Source organism: Anopheles funestus, chromosome 3RL (assembly GCF_943734845.2).
Source record: "Anopheles funestus chromosome 3RL, idAnoFuneDA-416_04, whole genome shotgun sequence".
NCBI lineage: Eukaryota > Metazoa > Arthropoda > Insecta > Diptera > Culicidae > Anopheles > Anopheles funestus.
Window position 1 is genome coordinate 39,968,041 of NC_064599.1, and position 17,354 is coordinate 39,985,394.

At 41.8% G+C, this 17,354-nt stretch overlaps 1 protein-coding gene across 5 annotated transcripts in view; it reads left to right on the plus strand.

The window, feature by feature from the left end:
- Nucleotides 1-17,354, plus strand: part of LOC125768827 (uncharacterized) — a 109,382-nt gene that overhangs the window by 22,913 nt on the left and 69,115 nt on the right. For all 5 annotated transcript variants that reach the window (XM_049436999.1, XM_049437000.1, XM_049437003.1 and 2 more), the window contains 2 exons: nucleotides 12,669-15,040; nucleotides 15,419-15,554. In XM_049436999.1, coding sequence (XP_049292956.1) covers nucleotides 13,102-15,040; nucleotides 15,419-15,554 — 2,075 coding nt within the window. In that variant the 5' untranslated portion in view covers nucleotides 12,669-13,101. The remainder of the gene's footprint in view (nucleotides 1-12,668; nucleotides 15,041-15,418; nucleotides 15,555-17,354) is intronic.

Here is a 17,354-nt window from a genome sequence, read left to right on the forward strand (position 1 = left end):
CCACACTCACCAACATTGTGCAATGAACTATATGGCATAAAGATTAATTTAAACATGATCACGCTGGCGTCATCACGCTCGCAAGTCATGCGTTAAAGGTATCGTAAACAAACGGTAGGATTAATGTAAATTCCTAGAAAATTACGATCAAACTGTGCGTGATCAATACCATTAGACCACAACTACTTCATTTGCAGACGCACCGAAATTCGCGTCAATCATTCCGAAGCCCGTCAGAATCGAGCCAACCCATCGGCAGGCATCGTTCATAGGTTCACGAAATCTGGTTCACACGTGTTGCCATTTCCCTTTGTCCTGGGTTGATTGATTTTCCCGGGAGACGGCTTGACAGAAACCTCCGGTATAGTGCCGTAATATTATTGGGGCAATTTAATCATTTCCAGCTGCTACCCGGTGGCACACATGCTACGTCTGAATTTTCCTCCCGCGTGGCCCACTTTGTTCGATATCGTAAATGTTCCACCGGGACAGAAATCCTGCATAAATCAAATTTTATTCTATCGCGTTTGCAGAGCACACTCCCCAGTATTAGGAACCAAACAATATGGGAAGAAAAGACGAAGAAAAAACATCTTTAGCCCTGGTTTCATGTCGAGTCAGAGACAATCAGGCAATCGATTCCATGGGCTGCCGACCTAAACATCGGCTGGAACCGTTAAGCGATCGTTGCCATTATCATCACTGCCAATCATCATCATATCCTGTATGGTCTTTCCCTTTTTTATGTATTCGCCATTGCTCCATATTATGGCAAGCACCCGTACGTACTGAAGCCAAAGCTATAATGTTATTACGAAAGTGGTAACGTACCTCGAAACCAGAAGGAGGAAAGGATTATCGAATGCATAAAAATGCCAATAAGCTTCGTGCGGTGTTCTTACTGACGTCCCATCCGAGTAAAACCATTACACGGTCGTCTTAGGTATTCTACTTCAGGGTACTTGTTGTGTGGTGCAACCCAAGAAGGAGTATCCGTAATTTACTTCATGTCCCTGCCACATATGGGTAGGATTATGTTAAACACGTTCATATTCGCTCACGTACCGGGTGAAGTCGATGGTTAAGACGTTCATCGATAGTGAGTAGATTGAGAGCTAAGATAAAATACAATTTTGATTGAAACACATGTCATGTAATATGATCGAGGGGTAAGTGTATATAATGCTAACGAACTTGATAATGTCTCATGTAGTGACACTTTTTTAAGAAGATCAAACAGAGAAGCAAACTATCGAATTTTGTGAAATGTGGCAGATTTTACTCTTAACAACAGTGGAATGATGAAATGATGAAATATGATGAAATGTTTATTTTTTAAGTTTTTATTACGATTTAAGTCTACCTTTTGATGGAAATATTATAAATAAAAAAAATTATGTCAATTTATTTAGAAACTTATACATTTTCATACTTGTCACTCATATGCGTTCGTTTACTTAACCTGCATCAAGCGAATTCGCACCAAAAATGCTACGCACGGTTTTGCGGTAGAATTTTGAAAAGTACCGAATACATCCGTGCCGCTGACCTCTTGCACATGCGGTGCGCCTATTTTCCCAAAAGATCCGGCATAACTTCCCCCGTCTGCTAATGTAAACAATTCCCAATGCCTATGGCCAAGTGCCAAATTTTCCAATACCATCAAACGATTGCGCCGGGATAAATTTATATAGGTCACGCGGTATGTATGCCGCACCAAATACTCCCCCAAGCACACACACATACGCACACAACCACCCCGCAGTAGGATTTGGGGAAGGTTGTTTCTTTATGGTGGCGGGAAAAAAGAAATGATCATCATCCGGCTTTCGTTCCGAAGCCAGGTGTAACTTCCATTAACAGTCTGGCGCAATGGAAGATCATTTAGGAGGAAAACAAAAAAACAAAACACAGTGGAAATAAAACAAAGAAAACCCGAAAAAGAACGAACGTATCAAGACAATCTTCAAGTGGTTGACGGCACAAACAAACTAGCTAGAACAAAACCGAAAAGTTAAATCAATTACCACCTGTTAGCTGTATGTCTGTTCAATCCAAACATAGGGTCAGACACAAACTACCCTCCCTCACTCCCAAATGCTTAATGGTACATCGTTTCAGGTACATCGCTTCCATTATCGTCGTTTGATAATCTTCGGTCCGAGAGAATGGTGAAACTTTCACGGCAAGATTCATTAGCAGAAACTTTGTGGTTTGCAGTATGTACAGGCATCAGTATGTTCGTAATTGTTCAACTTCTACCATAAGTATTTGAATGCAGATAGAATCCGGTGATAAATAAATTAATTTATGACGAGAGTTGTTTGAAATAATAGAATTTAAGAATCAAACAAATAGCTCAAAAAAATTCTTAAAAAGTTGAAACACTTAACTGAGCTAATAATAATTAAATCACCAATTAACTTCTTACGTAAACTACCTGGTATATTGTTTATATAAGGCTAAATTTAGATGACGCTCTGCTGAAGGTCGAAAATTCCTGTTTATGATTTGAATTACCTTGTCTCGTATGATTTAACAAATATTTTGAAGTTTGAATGGAAACAAATTATGATCAGTCATCATTATGATCTATTCCCATTTTACGGCAATTGTCAAAATACCAGCACGTGCTCCAAAAAGTCGACCCCACAAAGTCGTCTAAATAAAATTATAGTTATTACACCCGAAGAACGATGTGTTACATGAAAGCTCGTCCATCAGAATGCGTTGTAAAAATATTAACAAACGACTGCCGCATATTCTACGCTCCTTTCGGTTGCCCTTTATTGACGTACCGTTTCAAACAGTAATCAAAAATCCGCAATGCGCACAATTTAACCGCGTTCAGCAGGTTCAGCGGGTCCCTAAATTTGTGGTAATCCGGAAACGAAAATCATATTTTACTCCCGTGGCCATGCGAAACTGCTGCACAAAGGAAACGACAAATGGAAACCCCAAAAATCGCACATAATACATTTAAGCTCGGCCTGTCAACGGGTAGCCAACTGGGAAGATGTATGGATAGCTCAATATATAACGCTTGTTATTGGCGAGCATAAATCTGCCACGCTCGTTTAAGCAGCTTTTTTTTTCTTTATTTCATTTTATAAAATCATGCTTTAATCTTTAACCTTTTCGGCCATTAATCATTTTCACACTATTTCGCTATCGCAACCTCCATCGATATGTTTCGTTGTTCTTTTGCTACCGTTTATAAAATAATTTGTTGTTGTTTAAGCTGTTTGCTCTCTCGCATACAAGCTACAGCATATCAACTATCTCGAAAGCGGGTGCAAAATCGATAGCAAACGCGGTATTTACATTCCGTTAAAAAGTTACAATCGGTGCCACTAACGGTGTGTGAACTTGCTATAATGAACTATAAGGAATTTGTAAAATCATGTAATCAAATTGACAGTCGAATAAACAGTCTTAAACTGGAAGCCCACAGAGTAAGAGCTATCGAACATTTGGTCCTTCGAACCGGATATTGAAAAGCCGGACCCTACAACCCGGATACTGAAAGGCCGGACACTAGAAACCCGGATACCGAAAAGCCGGAATGTAAAGCGCGTTATTAGAAAAAAACGAGCTTTCGGGCATTCTAAAGTTAAGTGCGTTCTATCTAGGACAACTCTCAGCGAATACAGCATTTGCACAAATGCGTGAGAAACTGTGATTGTGAGTGTGCGAACAATTTCGATCGTAGCAACGTGCAACGTATCAGGACATCGACCGCAGGGCAACGCGTGTAGTGAGCGCGTACACTAACACAAAACACGTAGTGCGTATTCAATGTGTGTTCCGTCTGAAGCTGTGTTGTGTGCGTCTGGAAGTGCGTAGAGAGTGCGTAGAAACAATTAAATTCAACATTGCTATTAAATTGCCATAAACGGTTCATGGGTCAACGTTGAAGATACAGTGGCTGAGACTAGAACGATTTGTTAACATATTAACAGTAAAGTGAATCTAACTCGAAAGTGAAAAATATACCTAATGCAGAATACTAATCGCACTAACACCTTGTGAAGCGTGAGAGAAGCGCAGGGCAATAACACGAAGTGCAACGCAACGCATAGATTCGTATTTGTGAAATACAAAGTGACGCCGATTTGGCGGCAATTCTACAATCGAGGTGAAAGACTAAAGCAGGGTTACTAGTGAAATAAAACTTTAGGGTGAACATTTATATCACAATAAGTGCAACATGAGTGAGAAGAAGCTAAGTGTTTGCCAACGAAAAAAGCAAGAGCTTTTCGGTAGGCTGTCTGCTCTCGAAGTGTTTAAAGAAAAATATAATGCATCCGAAGAGCAGCAACAAATCGCAGTGAGAAAAGAGTGGCTGGAAGAAACAAGAGAAGAGTTCCTAAAGACTATGGAAAAAATAAAGGATCTTGACACGACGATTGATATTCAGAAGGGAATAGAGGAAGAAGCTGATTTCATGTCGAGGTATTTCAACATTAAGGGATTCTTACTAAGCCAAATGGGAAGTGACACTGCGATTATGAATGCGTCAGCTTTAAACACTACAATATGCAACGCAGGGCAATCGAACAATTTGCATTTGCGATTACCGAAGATCGAGTTACCTGTGTTTGACGGAGACGCAACAAAGTGGCTTACATTTCGCGATAGGTTTACCGCGATGATACATGTCTCGTCGGAGATACCTGCAGTTATGAAGTTGCAATATCTTGTAGCTTCTCTAAGGGGAGAAGCAGCAGCGCGCTTTGAACACACCAGCATCACAGCAGACAACTACATCATAACGTGGAATGCGTTACTTAAACGTTATGATAACAAGAGGTCTCTCATAAGAGAATACATCAGAGCGCTTCACATGATGCCATCAATGCGTTCGGAATGTGTGGATAGTTTGGTGCAACTCGTAGACGATTTTATTCGTCATGTGAAGGGGCTAGAAAAGTTGAATGAACCCGTGGATCAATGGGATACGCCGTTATGTGCTTTACTATTTCTAAAGTTGGATGATGCGTCTTTGCTAGCATGGGAGAACCATTCTGTGTTACATGCAACCACTTCTACTAAGGACAAGTATGCTGAGTTGTTAGAGTTTCTACAAGACAGAATTAGAATTCTGAAATCAAGGATACGACCATCATCATCATCATCATCATCATCATCAGTACACGTACGTGTCAAGGTGGCCGGAGAGACAACGGGTAGAAGTGAAAATGGCAGAAACAGATCGTCAAGAGCGGTTGCCGTGCCTGTGCAGAACCACGCAGAAGCTACGTTGGTGTCAGTGAAATGTTTGCTGTGCGGATCAAATCATACTATCTACAAATGCAGCTTGTTCGAGGCCATGAACATTCAAGAAAGGTATAACACTGCAACATCCAAGAAACTGTGTTTCAACTGCCTACTATCTGGACATACAGTACAAGCATGTCGATCGAAGTTCACGTGTAAATCTTGTCACAAACGTCACCATAGCATGCTTTGCAATGTAAAGGAAAGGACATTTGATGATCATCGAAAATCTGCGACATTGACCTGTCACTCGAAAAACCAATCATCGACAACAAATGCAAGTAAGTTCGTATTTTTGTCAACTGTGCAACTCTGGGTATCCGATCAAAATGGAAGACGAATCCTCGCCAGAGGTTTACTAGATAGTGGATCTCAAACAAACTTCATGTCGGAAAGGTTGGCCCAACAACTACAACTTTCGCGCACGTCGGCAAACGTACCAGTTGCGGGTATAGGAGAAGTGGCAACAACCGTAAGACACAAGGTGTCAGCAAAGCTCTCGTCACAACACACAGCGTTTGAAATCGCATTATCATTCCTCGTAATCAAAAGGCCAACGATCGATTTACCAGCAGTAGACGTCGACACATCGAGGTGGCTTATACCTGAGAATATTCAGTTAGCTGACCCGACATTCAGCAAGGTAGGACGAATCGATTTCATACTTGGTGCAGAGGTGTTTTTCGACTTGATGTTGGACGGAAAGGTGTCACTTGCTTCCAATCTTCCTACATTGATCAACACCAAGTTTGGTTGGATCCTTAGTGGATCGTGTTATCCCAAATATCAGACATCGATTGCCGCATGTGCATCTTCGATTATATGCAAGGAGGAAGAAAATATTAATGCTTTGATGGAGGCTTTCTTTCGAGTGGAGGAGGTCCAAGATCAAGACGTAATGAGTGCTGAAGAACGGGAATGCGAACAACTGTTCCAAGCTACAACTACACGTGATCCTGACGGCAAGTACATAGTAAGACTGCCATTCAAAGATGACCCGACATCAGCACTTGGAGATTCTAAAACAACAGCGGAACGGCGATTTTTAGCAGTCGAACGAAGATTAAATCGCGAACCACAAACTAAAGAAGCTTACATAGCATTCATGAAGGAATATGAGCAACTCGGACACATGTCCAAAATCAATGAAGACGAGACAAGCATAGAAGATGATGGTTGCTATTTACCTCATCATCCAGTCTTCAAGAAGGAGAGTACAACAACAAAATGTCGCGTCGTGTTCGACGCATCGTGCAAGACTGAGTCTGGAAAATCGTTAAATGATATCCTGAAAGTAGGTCCAACTATTCAAGAGGAAGGTACATCAATCTTAATCCGATTTCGAACCTACACAGTAGCACTAGTTGCAGATATACAGAAGATGTATCGTCAGATCTGGGTACACGAAGCAGACAGAAAATATCAGGAAATATTGTGGAGAACGAATGCTTCAGAACCGATAACAAAATTCAAGTTGAACACTGTAACGTATGGTACAGCATCGGCACCATTTTTGGCCGTTAGAGCGTTGAAACAAACCGTACAAGATCATGGTGCAGAGTTTCCACTAGCAGCGAGACATTTCAATGATTTCTATGTTGATGACTTCATTACTGGCGAGAGTGATGAAACAACTGCGCGTTCATTACGAGAGCAAGCAGAGCAGCTATTCGAAAAAGGTGGATTTCAATTGAGAAAATGGGCTTCGAACGTTAGCGCAGTTATAGATGATGTCGACACGGAAAATCAGGCAATATCCATTCAAGAAGCGACGTCCAAGAACTTCGTAACAACGCTTGGTATGATTTGGGAACCACATTCAGACATTCTTCGCATCAAAGTCAACACAACCCAACCAACAGCAAGATTCAGCAAGAGAAGTGTGGTCGCGTGTATAGCCAAAATCTATGATCCGTTAGGCCTCATTGATCCGATTAAGGCAAAAGCAAAACAATTCTTACAACGGATTTGGATGTTACGAAAGGAAGATGGAGACAGATGGAGTTGGGACGATAATTTGCCACAAGCCTACCAAGAAGAGTGGTTATCATTCTATGATCAACTGTCCTTACTAGAAGAAGTCAGAATTCCTCGATTAACAGTACTACCACATTTTGCCAACATACAAATGCATATCTTCTGTGACGCATCTGAGAAGGGTTACGGAGCTTGTTGTTATTTGAGATCCCGTGGAGCAGATGGTAAGATTGCAGTTAATCTACTGACGTCTAAATCAAAGGTGGCATCTTTATCAATCAAACATACTATCGCCCGACTCGAACTATGTGCTGCTCATTTGGCTAGTAGATTGTTCAAAGCAGTAGCTGCATCTACTAAATCGCATGCAAAAATCGCTCATTTTTGGTCTGATTCGACAACGGTTCTACATTGGCTAAACGCATCGCCCAACACATGGAAAACCTTCGTTGCAAATCGTGTTTCAAAGATACTGCAAACTACAAAGTACCAACAGTGGAGTCACGTTCCGGGTAGCTGTAATCCAGCAGATCTAGTCTCAAGAGGTATGAAACCGGAAGAAATTGTACACGATCAACTATGGTGGCATGGGCCAGAGTGGCTAGCGCAATCCGAAGAGTACTGGCCGCAAGCTGATCATTCATCGGCAGATCTTACTGATTGTGAAAACGAACGAAAACCAACCGCTACATTTGTGATTGCTGAACGTGAGCCGCATCCCATATTTCATATGTATTCGTCATATTCAAAACTGAGAAGAATAGTAGCTGTTTGGATGAGATACTTCAAAATCCTACAACGTAAACCGGTAGAAGGAATGTGGATTTCAATAAGTGACCTAAATGCAGCAGATCGAGCTCTATGTAGACTTTCACAAAGAGATGTGTTCCAAGATGACATCGAAGCATTACAAAAGGGAAGGTCGCTACCGAACAAATCAACAATGAAATGGTTGAACCCTAAACTTCATAGTGATGGTGTAATTCGAATTGGAGGACGTTTGGGAAATTCAACAGAAACCTTTGAACAAAAGCATCCAATAATACTACACAGCAGTCATCCGTTTGTTCAATTACTAGTGCAGTACTATCATGTAAAGCTTTTACATGCAGGACCCCAACTAATGTCGTGCACTATAAGGAACAAATATTGGATCATCAGAGGACGTTCACTCATAAAACGAACATTTCACCAATGCATCAGGTGCTTCAGATGCAAACCAGTCGCAGTGGAACAACCCATGGCGGACTTGCCAGCATCACGTGTGACACAATCAAGACCGTTCAGCATCACAGGCGTGGACTTCTGTGGACCTGTATTTGTGAAAGGGACACACAGGCGAGCAGTCCCTACAAAGGCGTACGTGGCGGTATTTGTATGCTTTGTTACTCGAGCAATACATCTGGAGTTGGTATCAGACCTCACAACATCAGCGTTCCTGGCAGCACTCAGGCGGTTTGTCGCTCGTCGAGGAGCAGTTAGTGAGATCCATTCTGATAATGGAACGAACTTTAAGGGTGCATCACATGAACTTAATAGAATATATACACTAATCCATTCTCATGACCATCAACAGGCCGTCTCTGCGTGGACATTGGAAAACGAGATTCAATGGAAGTTCATCCCACCTAGAGCCCCACATTTCGGTGGATTGTGGGAAGCAGCCGTACGCTCACTCAAACACCATCTCGTACGAGTAATGAAAGACACACCGATGACGTTTGAAGGCCTGTCAACATTGCTGTCTGAGATAGAGGCATGTCTCAACTCGCGGCCTCTAACAGAACTATCGAATGATCCTACATCTTATGATGTGCTTACGCCTGGACATTTTTTAGTAGGATCCAATATGCGTTTAGTGCCAGACATACAACTAACAGATATACAACAAAATCGCTTAAATCATTGGCATATAGTTCAGCAGAAAATGCAACATATTTGGAACAGATGGAGGGTAGAATACTTACAACAATTACAAATAAGAAGAAAATGGATAAGCGACAGGTTAGATATTTTACCGGGCATGTTAATAATTCTAAAAGAAGACAATGTACCCCCATCACGTTGGCCTTTGGGACGCATTATAAAAACTCATCCGGGCAAGGACGGAACAGTGCGTGTAGTAACAGTGCGTACCGCGTCTCAAGAACTTATAAGGCCGATAGCAAAAATTTGCTTGCTTCCAGATAATATTAATAATTGTAAATAGTTGGAACAAACCAGATAACATTAATAATTGTAAATAGTTGCATGAAGGTATAGTTTCACGAATTATTGTTTCATGAAGATTAGTTAGTTAGTTATAAAACAAAAAATACTAAATTGTATTTTGGTGGCCGGAATGTGTGAACTTGCTATAATGAACTATAAGGAATTTGTAAAATCATGTAATCAAATTGACAGTCGAATAAACAGTCTTAAACTGGAAGCCCACAGAGTAAGAGCTATCGAACAAACGGTACAAGATACATTGCCGTCACGAGCACGTTTTCGCTATTGCTCCGCAAGTCGGAATCATTTGCCTGTCAAATTTATTTGTTCATAACAAATTTATGAGCACATGTTTATTTCCCAAGTTGTGGCAGCTTCAGGTAGGGCTCTCGTCATCTCTCTTTCTCTCTTTTGCTATCTTTCTCTCTATCTCTTTGCTTTGTGTTTTGGTAAAGGATGGCAAAGGATCTGATTTGCGACTGGAAAATAAAACAACATCCAACACAATCACAACTTAATTGCACTGCATACAGACACAAACGCGGGCGCCCGTACTCACAGACAGGCGCGCTACTCTGGAAATATTACAATCCCCTTATGGTTGCGTTACAGAAACCAACAGCAAACTGGCCGGATGGGGATGAAAAGATGTAAAAAAAAGGCGGAATCGATCGTAAAAGAAGCCGGCATCGCGCCCCAGAGGCACTCGTGAACGAGTGATAAGCACTCGCACAAGAAGTGGCACCATGCGAGGACAACGAAACGTATTCAATTCCCACCGAACAGACGCATCGTGCCAGATACCGAAAGCATGGAATGAATTTTTAACGGTTGCTGTTTTCACACTTTGCTCACTGACAGTGCCTGGCAGCATTTCCACCATTTGCTTACCTTAGGTTACGAGCAAAAACCAAAGTTCTACCAAAGCAGCATTGAAACATGAACAGCGTGACTGTTATAGACATTCGATGCAGTCTACTATACAGAGTGTGTTCATTTCATAAACTCTAAGTGGATGTTTTTTAGTGCTGCAAAGAGTTTATTCAATACGAATAATAATGTAATAGTCACATTTTAATGTAACAAACTTAAATTTTCATTGTTCATCTTTTTAAAAATATTTGTTAACATTTTCAGTTTGAAAAAGTCTGTAAATACTATTTAAAACTGTTTACAAGAACACATACTTAGTGTCATTATAAATTCTGTGTACGTACTTTGTAACTAGAGCTTCACAGACGAGTCGTTAATTAGTTCGACGTGTGAATACGCTTTACGTGAATACGTATACACCTACAAACACTTTGGCATGCACACACCAAATCTTTGTTCTGTACACACTCTATGCTCACGCTGAGAGCATCGATCGTAGATGCAATGCATACAAAGTGCATAATTGATGATTCGATTTAAGTGGTAGAACGGTGTCTTATCTTGACACTCGATACTTGATGTGCTAAGTTGCTCATAGTGCTCCTTCAAATCGCTGCTGTTGACGTACACCATCGTCTATGCGACCATTTTGCCACCATAGTTCCTTTGTTTGTTTTTCTATTACCTAGCAAATCACTCAGAAATGAATGAGAACACTTACAAGAGTGGAAAATGAAAATAAAATCTAAGAAAGGTGTTTATAGCATTAAATTATATAAATTTTTACTATTATTATAAAAAATATTGTTATAAATTTTTAATAAAGTTATTAGTAAAGTAGCAATCTAGATCAAGTAAAGTTTATTTTCATTTATTTTTAATAACCATTTTATGGTCATTTTAATTCAAATTTTCTTTCTGGTTTTACATTGAAGGAATAATTTTAATGAAGATATACAATTTTTATGTTTTAAGATTCAAATCATATTACAGCAATAGTTATCCCGTTTACGATTTCTTCATTCGTTGCATGTTTTTGTAATAATTGAAACAAATTGATCGTAAAGATAATTAACTAACGTATCCGCATCACACAGAAAAACCAAACGGAAACTTGCTCCTGCTTGTAAGAAAACCCTAGATGCAGCAGTGAACCCTTACTCTAAACGAGATGTCATTAATCGTGATCAAATTCTCCATCGCAGGGGAGAAGGAGCAAAAAAACGACTGAATAAGAATCACCCTGAATCAATCACATCGCTATGTTTATCAAACTGTTGGTTTAATTATACGAAATTTTGTTTTGGCACCTCATTTGTATTCATTTATGTACACAAACCCTTTTTCCGTGTATTCGGAATGATCAATGATTTTATAGCATTTAAAGTTTGTTCCCATGCGACACTGGAGGAAAAATGTTTGCACTAAAGAGGTTTAACGAACGGTTAACTGAACTAATGATGTGTTTCGTTGTATGGTGTTGGTGGCCACATTACAAACAAACAACTTAACCTAAATAAGCGTAACAGAAAGGACAGACATGTTTGGATTGGCTGATCCTATTTCGTTTATTATTCTACATTACATTATCCAGATACACACACTTCCTGTGTGTATGTGTGTCTCTATGTTTAGACCAGTTTAGATATTCACACTTAAATATAGTTGTTCAACAGCCGTTTATGCTTCTGAGTTTATTTCCTACCTTATGGGTTTGAATCGTATTTTATGTTAAAGTTAAGTGTTTTTCAAAATGTTACAAATGCTGCAAAAAATGAATTCAAATACCATAAATGCATTAACAAATATGTCAACTCAATCTCCTACTACTCTTGTTTGTCTACATAACATAGTTTTCCAAACTTATTTCCAACACTTTTTATTCAACTATCGAAAACAGCTGTAATGACGAATATATCTTAATTACTCCTGAATTCTACCTGGTCTACTCATGTCTCATAAGAACTGATTTATACTCATCGAAAGAGTAAGTTTTTCAATCAACGTCGAGCAGATCACGAAACTTCATCCAATGCTCATTTACCTGTGTGCGAATAAAATGGTGCATCACAAAGAACGAAAATCATCTTCGAACTCTACCGTCTCCGTTTTGCATGTAAATGATTCGTATTGATTTCACTTCTTCGTCATTACATAGAGCGCAACTTTAAAGACTGGGTTTGTCAGCTAATTAGCACAGCTGTGTAACGGAATTCTTCAAATTGCAAATTGAAAGATTGCTTCTCTAATTAATAATCAAATTAATCTTAGTTTTACTAACTATGTTCATGTTTTTCTTACATCTCTCTTTTTATCTCTTCTTTCAGGATGCTGTTTACTTATAATCAAAACCTTCGCACAAACGTTTTGAGCAATTCGCTGGCAAATGGAGGGATTCTAGAACAGCAATGCTGCCCCATTGCATCGTTATGCAAATTAATATAGGTTTCACTAGCGCATGAACAAGGACATCTGTTCTGAACACAATGGGAAACTAAGATTACAAACCCCAATCTACATCCCACAACGTTCAGATGTGGCGACAGGAACTGTGGACAAAATACAAACGAAAAATCACACACCGCAGATAACCGAAGCAAGCCTCAAGGACGTTTCGTTTGGCTGCGAGACGGCAGCATTGCATACGGTGCCACCGTTCCGTAGCACATTGGTAACAAATCTGGCAAAGTCAATCGTCCATTTGTGACCTTCATCCGCCCTCGGCGAGGTAGCGGACGGACGGCCCACGGTCCTGCAACGATGAAGGTGGACAAGGGCGTGTGCACCAACGGCACCTTGGAGGACCTGAACCGGGCCATCCAATTCGAGGCCGTCTTTTCGACGCTCGTCGAAAACAAGATACTGGCAATCAAGCGTGAGTGTGAGCTGAAGAAGCGGCACAAAAAATCACGCCTCCTGCGGCGTATCCTATTCGGTCGTAAGGTATCGTCGGGTGGTGCGGGAAGTAGTTGCTGCCATCGGGAGGTTTCCGCTAGCAATAGTAACAGCAGCAACGATGCGAACGCCGCCAATGAACCGTTGTGTCCGGGTCACAATGGAACGGCAGGAAGCGTACATCATCAGTACCGGGAGGGGATCGATGGCGGTTGCTTTAGCTATGGGCCCTCGGTACCGGAAGCGATTGCTGGTGTAGAAAACTCTACCATTAGCGATGGCGCCGATGAGGTTATTGTTGAGATCGGTGACCTTTCGTCGCTGGTCGATGCCGATGGAAATGTGGTTGTGACAACAACGTACGTAGAAGCCGGGAGTTACGCAGGCGAAGAAAATGGCCCGGTGAGTGAGTCGGTAGCAGCCGGTAGCCGTGCTACTGGGGTATCCAGGATGTCCGGTGCCGAATCCGTTTCAACGAAAAGTCCCGAATCGCTGGAAAATCGTAAAAGCGGTGGCCGTGTGTCTGGGAGTGCACCCCGGAAGTCCTCCTTGCTGGAGCCGGTTTCGATCGAAATTGAGCCCGAATCGGACCCGCTCAGCGCACATTACGACATGGAGGACAGTGCTACGAATGTGTCGATCGAGTTGGACGGCGTTAGTGATGTGTCCGATATGCGGCGTAGTATTGCATCGGAACCGATATCTATCATCAAGAATTCGACCCGGTCGCGGTATGGTATGGGTTCCTATCTTTCCGCGGGCAATGCCGTAGCCAACCGATTACGGGTGCTCGAAGCGAAATCAATCAGCGCCCAAAACAGTCCGATACTGCCACGCCAGAAACCGGCGGCCGAAGGACGTCACCTGACGTTTAGTACGGCCACTTACCAGCAGACAAAGTCATCGACCAAAGCGAGCGCCATCGACTGTGATACCTCGTTCGTGGTGGATCTCAGCCAGTCAGATCGGGATCAGCAGCAACAGCAGCAGCAACACAACAACTCCACTGTGATAGTGAAGGACAAGCCGGTCAGCCAGGCGGCTAGCGGCAGCAGGAAGTCAGCACTAGTTCTAGGCGATAATAGCAGTAGTAGTAGCGCTATTAAGAGAAACAAATTAACGCAACCCCATAGCAGCAATCATTCAGCCAGTGCGGTGTCCATCGGTCGGGCCCCATCGGCACAGCAGCAGCCGCAGCCGCAGCCACAGCAAGAGGCACCATCGTCGCCTCCACTCGGACTCATAGAAAGCTTTAATCAGCTGACGGCATCCAATCTACCTGTGATAGCATCTACCGCACGACATTCACCGCCGGTTAGTGATCTGGTCAAGCTGCAACAGCACCATCTTACCGGTACTGGCCGTCAGCAGCACCATCGGCCCTCATCACCGTCGATTCTGCTTGAACCAATTGGCCGCGGTGAGCCACATCCATCATCCGATGCTCACTCACCCATCCCTTCCAGGCGCGCTAGCAAAGGATCCACTGTTGCGCCGATTGCGACCGAAGGCGTCCCAGCAACGGTGCCGATGGGGGCCACCTCACAGCCTTCGTCAGCCGGCACAGTATTACCGAATCAGTCACAAAGCCAACGTAAGTCGCGTAGCTTCCTTAGACAATCCAGCTGTGACGTGGAGCTACACTATCGGCCAACCACCACCGGCACCAGAAGATCGAGCGCCAAGGAGCACCACCATCACCGTAAAGGTAGCGGGTACGGCCATGGTGACGATTACTCCTCCTACATCATGGGGTACGACATCAACGAGAGTGACGAGGAGAAACTAAACAAGCGGAAGTACAGTAAGTATGACGGTAAAGTGTGTTAAATGGCAGTAACGTGTGTGTGTGTGTGTCTGTTTCTATGCACGTAGTACTCTAAACTTCACCTCCACTAGTACGTTAGGATACAAAAGGTCCCAAAGTTAAAGTAGCTCAAGTGGAAGCTTGATGATGCACCGATCAATCATATCACATTATTGCAGCTACCCGTTACCATCATTTTCTACGTTTGGTTCTCCTCTGTATGCAGCACAATGCTCTCTAGCAGCACCCCCTTCACGTGTTCTTTGCACGAACGTGTTCGCATCCATCATCACCCAACCACCAGCAAAATAAGTCGATGTCACTGGAACGGTCGATGTTCTCAAAGTAACTTTTCTACTCATCCTCCTGTTCTAGAATATTTGAAGCGATGCTCGGACCCGGTCATAGTGTTCCCGTCGACGAGCAGCGGCACAGGGGCGGTAGGTGGCGGTACCGTCGGCGGCAGTGGCCTCCAGCATTGCATCCTCAGCCGTCCTCCGAATCAACCACTGTAAGTATAACGCTGAGACACATTGTGCCGAACGATGAAGCACGTAATTGGTTTGTCAATCGAACAGTAACGGACAAGAAAATAAAAACACTTTTGTATGTTTGTGTGAAGTTTAGTGCTTGTAACCTTTATTTACACCATAAGTACTGCACTACACGACGAAATATTGTAGCGCTCAGTTAACACTCCAGTTCTGCTTGCACTTAGTTGAATGATGTTTTTTATAGGAGGCGTAGTGTGCCTAATATAATGCTTTTTGTATGATAATGTGAATCTAAATAAGTTTTCATCCAACATGATCGAGAATGTGTACCATTTTCTATATTTTCTATTCTACCAGCTGAAATGAAATGCTCATCAGCTAAAGAGCACCACACACATTTCACCGTATTTGAAATTTGGCTATGGGAGAAAGTGCGTTTATGTCGACCTTTTCAAATTAGTTTTGTTTGGAAAACTTTTTTTTCTCTATATAATTGCTGAAGTTTTAATTTTAATAGATGTCAAAAGCAAGCAGATTTACCACTAACTTGTATGCCCTCTAGCTAGCTTAAACTTTCATATTTTTAATAAGATCTGAAAGTTAGGCTTTATTTGTAGATTTTGCTATAATTCCATTTCACAATATTTTTTAAGAATTAAATGCGCTTTACATTTACCTTTGTTTCTTCTTTAAAACATGCAACACTAAGTAATGATAGAAAAATTATTAACCTTTTTCTATACTTTTCATTGTACTTGTATTTAAATATTCTAACGAATTATTATTATTTTCTGTTTCGAAGTTTGCATACTGCAGATAACGTACTAAAAAGTTTTTGTTTTTTCAACAAATCTAGGCCTAGCAAGTAACTTGACAAAAATTAAATATTATCGATATAAATAATATAAAATCTTATCATTGCTGTTCCAGTGAGATTTATCTCTAGGTCATATATAATTTGAAGGCGTTAAAATTAACACATCGCTCGCGGTTGATAAATAGTTCACCTAATGTTCTTCTGCATATGAGAACATTCATCAGCAGCACAAAGTAATAAATATCTTTAAACATACCACTAAAAGGAATTCAACCGCACAGAGCACAACGACCACACTCAACATGTCGTACCGTGTCGAGTCTTATCCCATCGAGCTTAATCAAGAAATGTGCTGATTCACGCACTTGGTCGCTAATTACAATCAGAACCAGATTAATTTGTGTACATCCTTTCATTAGGATGGATACAGATTGTACTTGAAAGAACATCCGGGGAAAGCCAAGAGCCATCAATAAGATCTCGAGCATTACTCGACAGTTACCTCCCTATTCCTTTTAAGGCGTGCTGCCGGTTGCTTACATTTGTCTGGGAACTTCTTCAATTACCCTTTTTTGGACGAGAACGCCTCAGCTACGGTTCGTCCTTTTTGCGATTGGAAACAAGATGGATGGATTTATTCGCTCTTCCCGCATTGTTCAGCGGAAGTGTAACCGCGCTTGTGCGTGTGTGTGTGTGTGTGTGTGTGTGTGTGTGTTTATGTGTGTAGGTGTGCAACTGGATCCCATATACGCATGAGATATTATTATGGTGTAAGCCCTGAAGAAAACCATGTAGCAGGCTGAAAACCATACACCATGTTGTCCTGTTTAGCTCCCATCCAACAAGCAGCGGTCACGGTTTTTTGCTGAACGTCTCTCACCGTACACCTTGTTATCTGTTTCTCTCAATGTTCCTCGCATGTACACACCTGCCTTCTATCTGCCTTCCTGCTTGCCGCACGCCGACCAAACCCATCATACGCATCTGTCCCGCAACTGGC